The sequence below is a fragment of the Erythrolamprus reginae genome, chromosome 1 (genome assembly GCF_031021105.1).
Source record: "Erythrolamprus reginae isolate rEryReg1 chromosome 1, rEryReg1.hap1, whole genome shotgun sequence".
In the NCBI taxonomy this organism is placed as follows: Eukaryota; Metazoa; Chordata; class Lepidosauria; order Squamata; family Dipsadidae; genus Erythrolamprus; species Erythrolamprus reginae.
In genome coordinates, this window is record NC_091950.1 from 50,115,689 (window position 1) to 50,134,170 (window position 18,482).

An 18,482-nucleotide genomic window follows, 5' to 3' on the forward strand; every position below is an offset into this window, starting at 1 on the left:
GGTGGCATTCTTCTGCCTGGCCTGGGCGCTCTGCTTGGTTTTCCCGGGCTTCCCGCAGCATGTAGGTGGCTGAGAAGACCGAGCGGGACTGTGAGAGGGGTGGGCGTTCCCACAGCGCTCGGAGCGGCTAGCGGACGGATCGCCAGCGCCGCTGCAGCCACAGCTGTGGGAGGAGCCGCGCCCCAAGAAAGCCGGAGAGAAGGACGGATCGGGCGGGAACAGCCACAAGTGGAAGCCTCAGCCCTGGAGCTCCCATTTGCAGAAGCCGCCCCTCCCCCGGCTATTGCCCGCCGCTATTAGCGAGGAGAAGCCATGCGCGCGAGGGGGGCGACTTTCAAAACAACCTTTGCTGGCCTCCGCCTCGCGGCACACCTGACCATGTCTCGCAGCACACCAGTGTGCCGCGGCACACCGGTTGGGAAACACTGCTCTAATGGAAGCTCTGGAGTTAATAACTGTATGTGAACCACATAAATCATAATCTATCAGCTGAGTCAATAACCTCTTCAGATGGAGCAGATTTCTCAGGAACTAGCCTTGTAACAACCAGAAACTGGGAATTAACTTACACTGATGGGGATAATTCTTCCCTGACAGGCAAGATAGAAGGGGGAGGGTGCCCCCCCCATGAGGCAATTTCCTCCCCAAACATAAAAACTCACTAGAAGATATAAATATCATTTTTGTTTGCCATTTTTAATGAACAGTTCTTTCATCTGCACCTTAATTGTCTGGTTCTGTTCTGCAATCCAATGAGATCAACAAAGACTTCAGAGGATAATCAGAACTGCAGAAAAAACAATTGGTGCCAACCTGCCTTCCGTTGAGGACCTGCACACTGCACGAGTCAAAAAGAGGGCGGTGAAAATATTTACTGACCCCTTGCATCCTGGACATAAATTGTTTCAACTCCTATCCTGAAAAAGGATACCATGGTCAACGGTATTGAAAGCAGCTGAGAAGTCAAGTAGCACTAAGAAAGAGGAATGACCCGCATCTCAGGCTCACCAGAGATCATCCATTACAGTGACCAAAGCCAAGTCTGAAGCACGTATCATCCAATGACCGTAGGGGCTGGAGTACCACCACTTTCTCTACAACCTTTCCCACAAAGGGTAGGTTGGAGATTAAGTGTTGTACCTCATGATTCTTGACAAATGTACAGTATCTTTTATGTACACATATGCACCAAAGACAAATTCCTTGTGTGTCCAATCACATTTGGCCAATCAAGAATTCTATTCTATTCTATTGTTTTTTAGCAGCTCAATAAGAAAGAGAAAATAAATGTAATTAACATACTGTAAGTTCATCTTTTCCACAAGTAATTTTTGGGAGGGTTTATTATTTTTCTTTTACCTTTTAGGTTTTTTCTTTATTTGTATGGCTATGTCTAAGTTTCTTATTTTTATTTCCATTTTTATTCTTAATATACATAAGTATGCTTTGAGTCACTGAATATAGTTTTTTTTTCTTTTTCTTGACCTAAGTCATCCTGAGTCCTCTCATTATTTTGAACAATTTTAATTATTTCATGGAAAGTTAAGATCTAAAGCAGGGGTGGGCAATTAATTTTGCCATGGGGCCGCATGAGAAATTGGGATGGTTTTAGAAGGCCGAACTAATATAATTAACTCAGTTCTACCCAATACTGTAAAGACCCAGACCCTGGCCTGACCTAACCTAAACATCCAGACCCACTCTACAGACCCCTAACTGTTTGCTTTACGGCAACATGGTGCACTACAGTCACTACGCTGGAGTGTTTGCGTGGTTTCTGTGCTCGGCTGCTCTCAGTAGGAGGTCGGGGTCTGCTCCAGTGCGAGGATGAATGTCTGCTGGGACTCCTCCGGTTCCTGCTTTCTTCATGATTCATCAGGAAAGCAGGAACCGGAGGAGTCTTGGCAGACACGGTGAGCTCTTTCATCCTCACACTGGAGTGGACCCCGACCTCCGCGGACCGGTCACAGACAGCGGTGGCCGCCCCTTGCCCAGATCTGATCTAAAGTGTATATATCAAAGAAGATAATTTTTAAAACAAATTAAAAGTTATTTTTTTCTGTTAAAACCTAAGTAGTTTTTTCTGTTATTACTTCAAAAATAGTGTTTTCTTTATGAAAACATTTTTGGTAACATGCTGATACATATCTGTGGCAAATTTTACTATAGGAGATGCTATTTGACTTAAGATTTTTTTTCAACTGTTGAACTAATTTTTTCCCCATAAAACAAAGGCTAAATCAGTAGTTAGCTTTAAAAGTCAGAGTATTTTGTGGGAATATATGGGAAAAATTTAATATTGCAGTTTGAAAAAGGAATATAACTTCTAACATTTGCTTCAGTCTAGTATATATAATTTTCTAAAATTGCTGAAAAATTGTTGCCAAGATGGAAGAATAATCTGAAGTGATCATTATATATCTCCGAGACTGCCTTCTGCCGCATGAATCCCAGCGACCGATTAGGTCCCACAGAGTGGGCCTTCTCCGGGTCCCGTCAACTAAACAATGTCGGTTGGCGGGCCCCAGGGGAAGAGCCTTCTCTGTGGCGGCCCCGACTCTCTGGAACCAACTCCCCCCTGAGATTAGAACTGCCCCTACTCTCCCTGCCTTCTGTAAACTCCTTAAAATCCACCTTTGCCGTCAGGCATGGGGGAACTGAAACACCTCCCCCGGGCATGTTTAATTTATGCATGGTATGTTTGTGTGTGTGTTTGTTAGTAAATGGGGTTCTTTTTAAATATTTTTAAATATTTTAAATTTATTTGGATTTGTCATGATTTGCTGTATTTTGCTGTGAGCCGCCCCGAGTCTGCGGAGAGGGGCGGCATACAAATCTAAATAATAAATAAATAAATAAATAAATAAATTTGTTAGAAAACGGTCTACTTTAACAATCAGAATTGGAGCAATATATCAGTGAAAAAACATTAGTTTTCTCTATGATATTTGATGTAATTTCTTCCACTGAAAGTCCCATTGTGGCATACTATTACAACATTTACATTCTGCATTGATTTAATGCAGTATTTAGTTTGCTTTGAGTGAGTGTATTAATAATTTGTAAATAGAGTCCAACAATTTTTATGTGATGACAAGTTTAGTACATTTTCCTTCTTTCTGCAGCTTTTAAAATACCAGAGTACTCATTTGAAGACACTGGAACCAGACAGGTAAAAGCCATTCCAAAGTAAAAGTTTGAGAAGATTTAACCTAATCAAATCTTATAATTGAAGCATTAGCTTTCTAGAACCTAGCCTCCTAATCATGTGATTATTATCTTTAGTTAGTTGTATATCCCATTTCAGTTTAAATCTTTCTTCAAACAAGGACATTGATGGGAAGACATTGTATATTCAAGCATTATTGTCATAATTACAACTGACATTCCTTCTTTCAGTAGAAATCTTTACTTCTGTCTTTCATACATAGACAAAAGCTGGCTCACAGAAAGAACACTTTATCATTTCTATCTCATTTAACTGCAGCTGGTACCTCTGTGTTTTATAGATGACTGGCAAAAGCTGTGGCACAGCTGGAACTACTTTCTTTAAAAGGGTTCTGCCATATGTTCTATTTTGGAAAAACTTTGGGAATGGGGAAAATGTACAAAAGAAAAATGATAAAATATAGTGCTTCTACAGCTTTGAATGAACAACTGTTTGTAAAGTGTTCTGCAATGCATGGTCTATACATATCTTCTATACATTAAAAATTATCCTTCTATTAATTCACATACCAAAATGTAATGCAATACAGTAATACCTCATGATACGAACTTAATTGGTGCAAGGAGGAGGTTCGTAAGATGAAAGGTTCGTAAGATGAAACATTGTTTCCCATAGGAAACAATGTAAAGTCAATTAATCTGTGCAACCAAAAAACCGGCTTTCGGCGACTGCTGGGAAGCCGCGCGGCTGTTTTAAAAGGTGACAGCCGGCCTGTTCGGGGTTCGGGGTGGTGCTGGGAAGCCCCCCAGGCCGGCTGCGACCTTTTAAAAGAGCCGCGCCGCTTCCCATCTGTCTCCTGAAGCCGAACGGCAAAGCCGAACTTCCGCGTTCGGCTTCAGGAGACAGCTGGGAAGCGGCGCGGCTCTTTTAAAAGGTCGCAGCCGGCCTGGGGGGCTTCCCAGCACCCCCCCGAACCGAACCCGGGGTTCAGAAAATTTTTGCCTCTTCTTACAAACTTTGTTCGAGTTACGAACCGGCGTTCGGGAGGCTTCTGGGAAGCCCCGCCGCCCGGCTGTCACCTTTTAAAACAGCCGCGCCGCTTCCCAGCTGTCTCCAGTAGCCGAACGCCAAAGCCCGAACTTCCGCGTTCGGCTTCGGGAGACAGCTGGGAAGCGGCGCGGCTGTTTTAAAAGGTGACAGCCGGGCTGGGGGGCTTCCCAGCAACCTCCCGAACCGAACCCGGGGTTCAGAAAAATTTTGCCTCTTCTTACGAACTTAGTTCGAGTTACGAACCGGCGTTCGGGAGGCTTCTGGGAAGCCCCGCCGCCCGGCTGTCACCTTTTAAAACAGCCGCGCGGCTTCCCAGCAGTCTCCGAACGCCGGTTCGTAACTCGAAAAAAGTTCGTAAGAAGAGGCAAATTTTTTCTGAACCCCGGGTTAGTATCACGAGTTGTTCGTAAGACGAGGGGTTCGTATCTTGAGGTACCACTGTATTATTAAAAGTAATGGAATTTTAAGTAAATAAGTGCTTTAGCCTGCCTTTTAGAAAGAAAATTACATTACTACCTATAGAATTGACCAGACATTTACTGAATTTTATACTTGTTTGATTTTAAGAACATTTTTGTTTTTTTACCAAAAAAGTTGTAATATGATTAAAATGCTTTATTTATTACTGAGCATCAGCACAGAATATAGACATACCTATAAAATATGTTGTTAATTTGCTTCCTGATGTAAGCTCTTAGGCCTAAGAATTTTCCATATATTCTGTGCAGAGTAGTCTTAAGAAAATCTCTTTCACGAGGATCCTCACTGTCAAAAAGCTCTAAAAGCTGCAAAAGATGAACATTTATTTGCTTAATCCATTTCAAATTAAATGGAACTTAAAGTTTGAAGATATATTCTTTTTTAACCTCACCTGCAATACAAACTTCTGATCAATATATTTCTTAGCTATATTAGCTTGGAAATCTGGAGATTCTAAAAATCTTAAGAAAAATTCATATACAAGCTGAAAAAGATTCACAAAAATAAAAATTAGTTTTACAATATAAATCAACTTGAATTTTGAAAAACTGTTAAGACAATACTAAGTTTTAAACACTTTCCAAGAAAGACTGAAAATCATATCAAGATTAATACAAGTAGTCCTCGACTTACAACAGTTCCTTTAGTCACAATGGCACTGAAAAAAGTGACATCACCATTTTTCACACTTATGACCATTTTACACTTATCCCCATGGTCATATGATTTACAGTTGAATGCTTGACAACTGACTCACATTTATGACGGTTGCAGTGACCCTGGCTTAGGAGATCCCCTTTTGTGACTTTCTGACAAGCAAAGTCAATGGAAAAACCATAATCACTTAACAACCATGTTACTAATTTAACAACTGCAGTGATTCACTTAACTAATGTGGCAAGAAAAGTAAAAAAAATGGAGCAAAACTTACTTAAAATTTTTTTCACTTAGCGATATAAATTTTGGGCTCAGTTATGGTCATAAGTTGAGGACTATCTGTATGTGCAAGATTAATTCCTTCAACTTTCTATGTTCTTCCGTTTTGTTTTGTTTTTAGATCATAAACGATCTTGAACTATTCATTTTCCTCAGGCTTGGCAGGAAGTTGTTCATAGTAAATTGAGCCATTCCATTTCCCAATAAATATTTACCATATTAATTTCATGATGTTTGCAGTTATGAGCCAATTAACATGAAGTGACTACTCTGAATTATAGATAAAATGTTGGAAGATGAATGTCAAAATGTACATTCTCCAACAGAGATTTAACTAGGGGCAATACATGTATCTGGGATATGCTGGAATTGGTTTTAACAAATATTATGTGAGGATAAAAATTATATATAAATAAAAGCTAGATGGATTTCCCAATGTATTTTAATGTAAAAATGTTATTGCTACTGTAGTTGGTGTGAATTTACTACTTTGCTGCACTTAAGACTTAAGGGTACTTAACACTTGCCAGAGATTTTGGGATTAGAAATTCCAGAATTCAGCACTAGAAAGGGTATTCATTATGAAGTTTAAAACCTATGGAAACTGAATTTAAACAATCTGGGAGATGCCACTTTAGGAAAATTTATTTAAAAGGGAAAGTAACTATGAGACTGGAAGAGAAAAAAGGTTGACCTTTTAATCATGGGTTATCACAGTGGATCAATGAGTTTGACGTGAAACCCAAAGTACTATTTTACTTAAAATTATAGGAATGTTTACACTTGCATTTATACCATCTGTCCAATGAAGCACAGGTACCATAAATCTTACCTATGTTTAAAGCTTAAATCTCAAAATTATGTCATTAAGATATAACACGGCATTAAAACATGCTAATATTTTACTTATTTAAACATTAATCTAACTGCATAATGAAACAGCAGTGTTTATATGCAGACTTTAGACCCAACCAGATGAAAAAATTCAATATCTAGATTTACATGTTCATTCCACAATTTGTACTAATTTTGTCATTCCTGAGTTAGAATGAAAGTATGTATTTCAGTTCTACCTGTAAGTGAGGCCAGGCAGCTTCTAAAGTTGGTTCATCTTCCTCTGGGTCAAATTCTGCTCCCGTTGGATTGGATGAAGGGGGTAGTGTACGAAACATGTTAACTGCAAACTAAAATCACATTTGATTAAGCAAAAGTAATTTAAAAAACCCCAATTAAAAAAAATATTTTATTGCATAAATATTTTTTAAAACAACTAAGCAAATACAAATGTATGATAGCTTCTCTATTACAGAAACTTTTAAGTTTATGAGAAAATTCTAATTTATTAAAGAACCCAGAACCTTAAGAAGAAAACGTCTATTTAGAAAAAAAAGAAATTAAATGTCAGTTCAGAACACAGTTAACTAGAAGAAAAGCATAATTTAGAAGTGACGAAGCTACATCGATTTGCTTTAAAAGAAAATTGAAAGATTTTGTTAATGATCTGTTTTAATTTTTGTTGCACAAAATATCTCTTTCTCCACTAAAGTTAATTCGTATTAAGAATTATTCTTGTGCTCATTAGAATAGCATTCATTGAGAGCAGCACTTCATCCTAAGCTGAAATATGGAAACTCCCTGGTTAAAATCTCATTTTAATATGAATTTGTAGGTAATAATTAGATTAAAAATGGCAGATGAAGATCCATAATCTTCAAAAATTATCCATAGCAGATCATCTTCCTAATAAAATTTACTAAGTTTTGAACTGCAGTATATCAGTGCCTTAGTACTGGCTTTCTACTGTGCATCAACTTCCGAAGAGATAATGAGCATCTTGAGGGTCTTCGGAGTTTAATCCATTTGTTTAGTTCATTCATGAGAAAATATTATTTTACTGAAAGAGTAGTAGATCCTTGGAATAAACTTCCAGCAAACGTGGTAGATAAATCCACAGTAACTGAATTTAAACATGCCTGGGATAAACATATATCCATCCTAAGATAAAATACAGAAAATAGTATAAGGGCAGACTAGATGGACCATGAGGTCTTTTTCTGCCGTCAGACTTCTATGTTTCTATTCAGACTAAATGAATGGATTCCATCTTTTTGTTCCAGTGTCATTTCCTCTAAAGAAAAGTCACACTATTTTGGCAATATGATCAGTAGATCTCTATGGGGGCATTAACAGGAAGATCAATACTGTATGTGGTTTCCAGATTGTTCGTTCCTGATATATAATTTAAATTGAATTGAACTATATTGTCCACTTAAGAACCACTCTGGAAGACGGAGAATAGCAATGTGCCAAAGCAGTGGTAGTATGAAAAACTTTTATCTGCTAACTCTGGATAGCATCTCACCACTTTCTAGACAAAGAGCATCTGGCTGCAGTGATACCAAAATAAATTCTAGTTGTTGTAATACACAAGTTCTTTAAAAGTGCCCTGCATGAGATTGCCTATGAAAACTGTTCAAAAATTATTCAAAATAGTGTGCCAGACTGCTATTGGAGATAACCGAAATTCAAGGACCTGTTTTTAAGTTTGGGATCAATCTCTTGGCCATAATTTCTGAAGTGGGATTTCAATGCCATTATGCTAGTGTTAAAGCTGTGTTATAATAGTCCTGTAATAAATGCAGATTATCTATCTAATCTATCTATCTATCTATCTATCTATCTATCTATCTATCTATCTATCTATCTATCTATCTATCTATCTATCTATCTATCTAACAAGAGCAGGGTCAATGATAAACTTAAACACTGACTTTGCATTTATGATAAATTTAGAAAATTAATTAATTAAATTGCCCCTCCCAGAGGAATCTATGTACCACACAAATTCTAATGAAATTAACAATAGGATCTACAGGACCAAAACAAACACTCCACTCTTCATACTGGTACTAATAATTGAACATAAACTGTTATTGGAAGTTAATTATTTAGTACCTATTTGAATGTATAATACTATATGTTTCCAAAAGCCCAGCCTCTTCTGTTATTGTTACATGTGAGAAATCTGTTTAGCAGAATACAGTAAGTCAAAAGGAACGGTTTTTAAAAATGTTTATTTAAGTTTAAATAACTTACCATATGTACTACTTCTGGGTAAATGGGCTCAGTAATTACATTGCGATTATGTGTGATGTACTCTACCATTTCACTTAAAGCTGCTCGCTTTACTTCTTTCCACTTTAGGTCACTTAGTGGATCGGAAACGAAGTCGAAAAGGACACAACATTGTCGCAATTTCTGAATAAAAAGTTTTTCTTGCTCAGCGGGGGGAACATCTGAAAAGATTTTAAAATTGTTAAATTTTTGCTTGTAAATCTTTGCATTATAGTAAATATAACAAGATTTACTGAAGACAAACTCATTCAGTTCTTGACATTTTGTTTAATGCTTATAAATACACACTATAGTCTTCTTTCCCTGGGTATATTTATCTAATTTTAATTGGTATTTAGATGAAATATTCATCATTTACAGTATACCTCACCTAATCTGAAATTTGACCAATTTAAAATTCTATTACATGACCTAGAAAGTTGATACTTGTTATACCCATCACATAGAACACTCCATAAAAAGTGCAATGACTTTTTTTTGTATATACAGTACAACTCCTTTTTTGCTTTGGTCTGCTAAAGTTGAATATAGTTCTCCCAGTCTCTCGCATTCTAATAATTTTTTGTGTTGCTTTCTAATATGTACTTTTGCAAGCAAATAATGTCCATTTTTGTTTTCCTTAATTTATTAAAAATTATCTTCCTTTTTGTAGCTAAATTCAATCGATTTATATTCATAGAAATCATCTTGATCTTGCCATCCATAGTTTCCATTTTATTTTAAAGTCTTAGCTGATCTAGTTACAGTGATACCTCATCTTACGAACCACTCTTCATACAAACTTTTTGTGATAAGCTTAAGATTTTTTTGCCTCTTCTTCCGAACTATTTTCACCTTACGAACCTGAGCTGCCGCCGCTGGGATACCCCGAAGCGCTGGGATTTCCCTGGGAATCCCTGCCTCTGGACTTCCGTTGCCACCCAAAGCGCCTGTTCTTGCATTGCTGGGATTTCCCTGAGGCTCCCCTTCATTTTTGCCAGTGCTGCTTTGAATCCCAGCAACAAACTCCCCCCTTCCAAACAGTATGGGGGAAATGAGCACAGTGGGGTGGACAAAAACGGGAGGCAGGGACTCATGGAGCTCAAGAGAGGAGAAAGGTGTGGGGGAAATGAGCACAGTGGGGGGAAACAAAAACGGGAGGCAGGGACTCACAGAGCTCAAGAGAGGAGAAAGGTGTGGGGGAAATGAGCACAGTGGGGGGAAACAAAAACGGGAGGCAGGGACTCATGGAGCTCAAGAGAGGAGAAAGGTATGGGGGAAATGAGCACAGTGGGGGGAAACAAAAACGGGAGGCAGGGACTCATGGAGCTCAAGAGAGGAGAAAGGTATGGGGGAAATGAGCACAGTGGGGTGGACAAAAACGGGAGACAGGGACTCATGGAGCTCAAGAGAGGAGTAAGGTGTGGGGGAGATGAGCGGAGTGGTGGGGGGACCAAAAACAGGAGGCAGGGACTCATGGAGCTCAAGAGAGGGGAAAGGTGTGGGGGAGATGAGTACAGTGGGGGGTCAAAAACGGGAGGCAGGGACTTATGGAGCTCAAGAGAGGAGAAAGGTATGGGGGAGATGAGCACAGTGGGGGGTCAAAAACGGGAGGCAGGGACTCATGGAGCTCAAGAGAGGAGAAAGGTGTGGGGGAGATGAGCGGAGTGGTGGGGGGACCAAAAACAGGAGGCAGGGACTCATGGAGCTCAAGAGAGGGGAAAGGTGTGGGGGAGATGAGTACAGTGGGGGGTCAAAAACGGGAGGCAGGGACTCATGGAGCTCAAGAGAGGAGAAAGGTGTGGGGGAGATGAGCGGAGTGGTGGGGGGACCAAAAACAGGAGGCAGGGACTCATGGAGCTCAAGAGAGGGGAAAGGTGTGGGGGAGATGAGTACAGTGGGGGGTCAAAAACGGGAGGCAGGGACTCATGGAGCTCAAGAGAGGAGAAAGGTATGGGGGAGATGAGCACAGTGGAGTGGACAGAAACAGGAGGCAAAGACTCATGGAGCTCAAGAGAGGCTCTTTTTGCCTTGCTTTGTTGGGACTGCCAACTTTTGCCACCTCTCGCTGTCCCTCCCCCCACTCCGTTCGCCTCAGCTTCGTCTGCCGGCCTTTAAAAAAAAAAAAAAAAAGCCTTAATGTTTTGGATTTTCCTAATAGGCTTGCATGCATTATTCACCTTTACATTGATTCCTATGGGAAACATTGTTTCATCTTACAAACTTTTCTTCTTACGTACCTCATCACGGAACGAATTAAGTTTGTAAGACGAGGTACCACTGTATCCTCATATCCCTTGGATCTGTTAACTCCATAGCTGTTGCTCCTTCTAGTTCCTTGTCTTGTATCTTTTCTTCTTGTTGGGTGATTTGTTGTTTTGATTTTATGTAAGTCTTTTCCTTATTTTTACTTTTCTCACCTCTCTCTCTCTTCCTCATGATAGACAAAATGTTAAATGTTATACCCATGATGGCTAATCTATGGCATGTGTGCCACAGGTGGCACGCAGAGCCATATCTGCTGGCATCTGAGTCGTTGCCCTAGCTCAGCTCCAGCGCACATGTGGGTGCCTTACCAGCTGATTTTTGGCTTGCATGGAGGCTCTGGGAGGGCCTTTTTGGCTTCCGGAGGGCCTCCAGGGAGGCAGGAGGCTTCATGGAAGCCTCTGGAGCCTGGGGAGGGTGAAAAATGGGTCTACCGGGCCCACTGGAAGTCAGGAAATGGGAGACTTGGTGCGGGCACATGTACCCATGCAATAGCGCTTACGTGCACTATTTCGGTACCCGAGGAAAAAAAGGTTAGCCATCACTACCCTATACCAGTCTCTTCTTAAAAACTTCCAGTGATGAAGCACCCACAATTTTTGAAGGCAAGTGGTTCCACTGGTTAACTGTAGTTAAGAAATTTCTCCTTCATTCCAGGTTGCTTCTTTCCTGATTAATTTTCACCCATTATTTCTTGTCCTGCTCTCTGGTACTTTGGAAAATAAATTGATCCCCAACCCCTTTGTGGCAGCCTCTCAAATACTAGAATACTGCTATTGTGTTCCCCCCTAACAAAATATTAGGACTTTCATTGAAATCAGCTGCAAAATGCTGTGGCAATATTATGGAAGAGCTCAGTTATGATGATCTGTTCTATCCATGGGAGAAAAAATGGAGTTGCTATTGTTTTAATTGTCATACATCACTCAGACATGAAGCTTAAGTGTTAAAGTATCAGGAGGAGAAGGGAGGAGAAAGAAGGATGAAGAAAAAGAAAGAGGAGGAAGAAGAAACAACAAGACGTAAGCATTGTAGTCTCTGGCAAGTATTTATTTAGAATAAAAACGACATCAGACATTCTCTGTAAAAAAAAGAACAAAAAAAGAATATGTGGTTCAGGGGCTCTATGGAGTTGTCCCTATGTGGTATTAGGCACAGATGTACAGGGATGTTTTTAAAAAGCCCCCATGGATGTATGGAAAGTAGTTCATTAAAACTGACTATCATGAAGACCTGGAAAATTTCAGAATTAGAATGGAGGAATGATAAGTTGATGGCACATGCCCATGTGATAAAAATCTACAGACTGGGAGGATTAGATTTAACTAGTTTGGAAATCAATAATCTGGCAACACTGCTTAAGGTAATTCCTGGCATTTTCAAATTGTAATGGGCAAATAGTCTCCAGTAGAAGACATGGAATCTAAAATTTTGTTAAGCCAAGTTCATTTAAAATGGTCTTTAAGAACATTCAGACTAGAACTAAAGGGAAAAAAATAATGTTAACCAGGTATTAATGAGATAATACAAGGCTCTGTCATTCATAGAAGCCAACTCTGTCTCTAGCCATAAGGCAGTATTCCTAATGCATCTTGGAACTACAAGAATATGCTGTATAAACATTATTTTTTTGAAGGGAGATCAGTTAAAAATTATATCACTAATACATTTGCAAAAACCTCCTCAAAGGAATTCCTAAGGTTTTGATCCATTTCTTTTTTTTAAAAGCTAGGAATAGATTTTTATGCAACTGACATTTATAGAAATTACATCATTGCTTTGAATTCGTAGTCTACAAATGCAATTTACTAATTTATTCCAATAAGTAAAAATATCTTTTACAATACACCTTTACATTACTTTTAAATAGTCATGAATAGGGCTTTAAGTAAGAGATAACTATTGTATAAGAATACTGTATATTAATAAGAAGTAAACATGAAAATTCTATTCTGCTTTGCATGCTTAAAATGAAAAGATTTGAAAAAACATATTTTCTTCAAATTGCAGGAAATATACTTCCTACACTGACGGCTTCAAGCATAAATAGAAGACAAAACTATAGTGGGTAACTGGTAACTGATGACTTTAAGATTAATATTAAATGATTAAACATTTATAAGTCAATTAAACATTACATTAAAAGGGTTTTGTTACTGTTTGTTCAGATTTTAGATATTTGATGTGGCTTAAAATGTCTGAGAGTAATTTAACATAGAAGCACAGACAAGTGGGAGATACAATGCTAAGTGAAATTCAGTTGCTGCTTTCGTCATTGTTACTAAGAGACCAGTGATAGCAAAGAGTTTAGTAATCACAGAGAAGGTGCTAAATGATAGCTATTTATGAACAGAATACCATTCTTATGACAATTGGCTTGCTCTGAGATCCTTAAGTATAAAGAGAAACTAGTGTTAACAAATCACTTTAAATTGTATTGTTGATTTTCTAGCTTGTTTTGTGAACCCACTGTGTTTTATTCAATATATATTTGATCAAATAATCTAGGTTTTAGACAAAATTAACAACTTTATTTTACAGAAATGTAAAATGAAATTAAAGAGTATTCTTCACATCTTTCTAAACCTTGTTTAATACAAATACTATTTTTATAACATAAATTACTAAAGTTAAGTTTCCATATTCAATTTTAGGAAATATAAAAACTATAAGGGTAGCGTTGTCAATTATAATAATAAAACATAATCATGGAAAATTATTACAATATCAGATTTACTGTACCATACATTATGCTTTGTTTTTGTGCTTATGGCTGTCTATTATGAATATAATTTATGTTGCGCCCAATCCCAGAACAACTTCTATTGTATAGCATCTGTATATAAGATGGTCTAATTTAATATTAATTAAAAACATCACTCCACAAATAAATGTTTTCTTTAAACAACTGTTTTACTAAAAGAATGGCAAAATGGATAGAACAAAATGACTACTCAGCAGTTTTTCCAGGACTAACTGCTTTTGCCAGGATGACAAAAAGATACATTGTGCAATCAATTCTACTCTTTCAATTATATATGTGAGAATAGGAGTTGGAAGGGACCTCAGAGGTCTTCTAGTCCAACCCCCTGCTTTATTTATTTATTGAATTTATATAGCCACCCTCACTCTATTCAAGTAGCAGCTTACAGAATATAAAACCACATTTAAAACAATCAAACTAAGAAACAAAATCAAAGAAATTAACATAATAAAATCACACCCACCCCACCTCACCCCAATGAAAAATCACACAAGCCATTTCATGGGCTCCATCGCTCTTTGGGTTCCTCAGTTGCATTGAATTCTGTGTAAATAATATTGAATAATCCTCATTGTACTATTTTAAGTAAGGTTAATTACTAGAAGACAGCAGTAGAGCCAGCATTGTCCTTTAAAGGAATTGTATATGTAGCAAAAAATGAAAAAATAAAGATTCCAACAACTTAAGTTCAGCTCCAAGTTACTCCAGTCATGTGGTTTTATTTCTTTTCTATGTGAAACAAGTATCTCTCTCCATCTTGGCTGCATAGCTAGAGGTATAACAAGCAGGAAGAGGGAGATTGTGATCCCCTTATATAGAGCACTGGTGAGACCACATTTGGAATACTGTGTTCAGTTCTGGAGACCTCACCTACAAAAAGATATTGACAAAATTGAACGGGTCCAAAGATGGGCTACAAGAATGGTGGAAGGTCTTAAGCATAAAACGTATCAGGAAAGACTTAATGAACTCAATCTGTATAGTCTGGAGCAGTGTTTCCCAACCTTTTTTGAGCCGCGGCACATTATTCATGTTTTCAAAATTCTGGGGAACACTGAAGGGGGGGGCGGGGGGGCTAAAGAAAAGTTTGGACAAAAAAAAATCTCTTCCTCCATTTCACTCTATTTCTCCCTCCCTCTTTCTCTCTCTTCCTTCCTTCCCTTCTTTCTCTCCATCCCTCTTTCTTTCTTCCTCTCTTTTTTGCTCTCTTTCTCTCTCCCTCCTTCCCTCCCTCTATGTCTTTCCCTCTCTCTCCCTCCTTCCCCCCTTTCTTTCTCTCTCTCTCTTGCTTTCTTTCCCTCTCTTTCTCTTGCTTTCTTTCTCTCATTCTCTCTCCCCTCCTTTTTCTCTCTCTCTTTCTCTCGTTCACCACGCCAGCAACAGAGAGAAAAAGAAAGAGCGAGAGAGAGCCAGAGAGAGAGTGGAGTGCGCAGCAGCCATCAGCCTCCTCGCCCTCCCAGACGTCCCCAGCGCCCGGCCTCACGCCGCCTCCCGTTAGCCCGGCCGAAAGCCACACAGTCCCGGACTCCCGGATCGCTTGCTTCTCTGGCCAGCGCGGCGCTTTCCTGGGCAGATGGTTTTGCTGACCGGAGAAGCGAGCGATCTGGGAGTCCGGGACTGTGTGGCTTTGCGCCATGAAGAGAAAACGGCAGCAGGGAAAAGTCGGCCGTTTTCTCTTCATGGCGCAAAGCCACACAGTCCCGGACTCCCGGATCGCTCGCTTCTCCGGCCAGCGCGGCGCTTTCCTGGGCAGATGGCTTTGCTGACCGGAGAAGCGAGCGATCCGGGAGTCCGGGACTGTGTGGCTTTGCGCCATGAAGAGAAAACGGCCGACTTTTCCCTGCTGCCGTTTTCTCTTCATGGCGCAAAGCCACACAGTCCCGGACTCCTGGATCGCTCGCTTCTCCAGCCAGCGCGGCGCTTTCCTGGGCAGATGGCTTTGCTGACCGGAGAAGCGAGCGATCCGGGAGTCTGGGACTGTGTGGCTTTGCGCCATGAAGAGAAAACGGCAGCAGGGAAAAGTCGGCCATTTTCTCTTCATGGCGCAAAGCCACACAGTCCCGGACTCCCGGATTGCTCGCCCCAAGGCAGGAGGCGGCGGCGGAGGAGAGTGGGCGGATCGGGCGGGCAATGGGGCAGGGCGGAGAAGCCAGGGGCGCGTTTGGCCGGAGGCACCGTGGGGAGGCAGGGGCAGGGAGGTGCGGCAGTAGGTGCCTCTGGCCAAACGCACCCCTGGCTTCTCCGCCCTGCCCCATTGCCCGCCCGATCCGCCCACTCTCCTCCGCCGCCTCTCGCCGCGGCACACCTGACGATGTCTCGCGGTTGGGAAACGCTGGTCTGGAGGACAGAAGGAAAAGGGGGGACATGATCGAAACATTTAAATATGTTAAAGGGTTAAATAAGGTTCAGGAGGGAAGTGTTTTTAATAGGAAAGTGGACACAAGAACAAGGGGACACAATCTGAAGTTAGTTGGGGGAAAGATCAAAAGCAACGTGAGAAAATATTATTTCACTGAAAGAGTAGTAGATCCTTGGAACAAACTTCTAGCAGACGTGGTTGGTAAATCCACAGTAACTGAATTTAAAAATGCCTGGGATAAACATATATCCATTGTAAGATAAAATACAGGAAATAGTATAAGGGCAGACTAGATGGACCATGAGGTCTTTTTCTGCCATCAGTCTTCTATGTTTCTATCTCTTTCTCCTTCTCCAATCTCTCTCCTCCCTCTCATATTTCTTTCGATCTCTCCCCCTTCCTCCCCACCCATTTGCCTCTCCCTCTCTCATCTTTTTTTCTCTCTGGACCCCTGGCGGAGACTTCCCTTTGGGCACTCCTTGTACCCCTATTGTGGCTCCCTATCTGGCTTTGGCAGGTAAAGGGAGACCCTCAAGCAAGCACCAGAGCATCAAAGATGCACACAGAGGGTGGGCGGCTGCTTGCTTAAGGAAGGTCTTTGGACACGGCTTCTTTCCTGCCTAAGGATCCAGCGATTGCCTTGCCATGTCCCGTCCCCCATGTAGCTTTTCAGCTGAGCGGGGAGGGCATAAGCTCCAGCCTGAAGCAGCAGGAAGCAAAGGCTGCCTTATATGCAAATGTGGTGTGAAGGCAGCTACAGGGCCGCTTTTCTCCTGCCCTAAGTATCTGGCCATTGCCTTGCTGTGCCCTCCAGCCCACCCTGCATGAGAGGAGAAGGAGGGGGAGGAGGGTCGCTGGAGCAAAGACAGCCTTCACTTTCTGTCACTTTGGGTTGGAGCTTATACCTTCCCTACTCGACCGAAGAACTGCATGGTGGTGGTGGACATGGCAAGACAACGGCGAGATCCTCAGGACAGGAAGGAAGCCGGATCCAAAGACCCTCCTTAAAGTGAGCAGCTGCCCACTCTCCGCACACACTTTTGCTAGGCTTTGGCCCTCACTTGAGGAGAGCCTCCCTGTGCATGCACTTTCTCCTGGCTCCACCACAGCCAGCCAGGGAGTTGCGAGAGGGGCAGGAGGATCGCCTGAAGAGGAGCCTCCGCCAAGAGTGGCTATGTTCCTCAACCAGCAGCCCCGGCTGCTTCTCCATTCCCGCTGTAGCCCTTACCTTCTCAAGCCAGATGAAAGAGCAGAGGTCGAGGCCAGCCATGATGGGACAGGGAGCTACAGCAGGGGGCCCAAAGAACCCCATGCAGTTCCAGAGCTGTAGGCTGCCGACCCCTGACCTAGCCAACTGACTGCAGATTTCTTGGCAAGATTTTGGAAGTGGTTTGCTATTGCCTCCTTCTTAGGACTGAAATAATGAATGGCCCAAAGCCACCTGCTGGCTTTACGACTAAGGCAAGGAAATCTCATAGTCTTTCAGTTTCTATCAACATTTTTTAACCACTACCCCAAATTGGCTCTCCTCTCCTCTCCTCTGGACTATTTATTCCATACATGAATTAATAAATTAAACTTTAAAAAAAATTCCACTAAATGTTTTTCAATTTATATAAATTTAGTTAGAAAAAACATTTCTGCATTATCTAAAGTTGCTACCACCTGATGGTTGTATTGTTTTTAAATGGAAGAAAATGTGAAAAAACTACTAGTGAATAGAACTTGGGACAATTCATGGAAAAAAGGACATGTTTGTGTTTATACTAACTGGTGACAATATTGTTTCAAAATATTTCTATGGTCTACAAGTGTGGAAATCCTAAGATGTATAAAATAAGAAAACTATTTTCTTTTCTTATATTAGAATTATAAGAACCCGTAGTTCTCCAATAAGAAATACTAAGAAGGATCATTTTACTTTTACATGACAGAATGCTACCGCTACAATGGCTTGCTTTTTCAAAGTAAACAAATTGGATTGGTATAGAAACAAATTTTTAGTGATTTCAGAAGAACAGGGAAAATATCTAGCAAATGTTTACTAGGCTACTGTGATTTTAAAAATACAAAAAATATAAAAGTTTAATATACAATGTAACAAAAGTTATCATTTATTTCTTATTTAACAGATCATGGGCAAAAAAATCATCTACAAATTTTTAAAAGCTTGCAACTTAGTCCAATTTTTTAAAGCCATTTCACATCAGCTGATGAACACTTGTCTGACCCCACGTAGCCTTGGAAGCTAAGCAGGGTAATATCTAATTATTTTAATGAGCCATCAAAGGAAAATCTAAGAATATCTAATAAATATTGATTAATAAAGCTAACCATTTCATATA

The 18,482-nt window shown here is 40.4% G+C and overlaps 1 protein-coding gene across 5 annotated transcripts in view; it reads right to left on the minus strand.

Annotated features, from left to right (window-relative positions):
* Positions 1 to 18,482, minus strand: part of PPP2R5C (protein phosphatase 2 regulatory subunit B'gamma) — a 76,449-nt gene that overhangs the window by 25,634 nt on the left and 32,333 nt on the right. For all 5 annotated transcript variants that reach the window (XR_011559156.1, XM_070752148.1, XM_070752137.1 and 2 more), the window contains 4 exons: positions 8,732 to 8,931; positions 6,709 to 6,819; positions 5,091 to 5,183; positions 4,874 to 5,004 (listed from right to left, as the gene is read on the minus strand). Coding sequence is in view for 4 of the 5 variants with exons in the window: in XM_070752148.1 (XP_070608249.1) it covers positions 4,874 to 5,004; positions 5,091 to 5,183; positions 6,709 to 6,819; positions 8,732 to 8,931 (535 nt within the window). In the remaining variant the exon portion in view is untranslated. The remainder of the gene's footprint in view (positions 1 to 4,873; positions 5,005 to 5,090; positions 5,184 to 6,708; positions 6,820 to 8,731; positions 8,932 to 18,482) is intronic.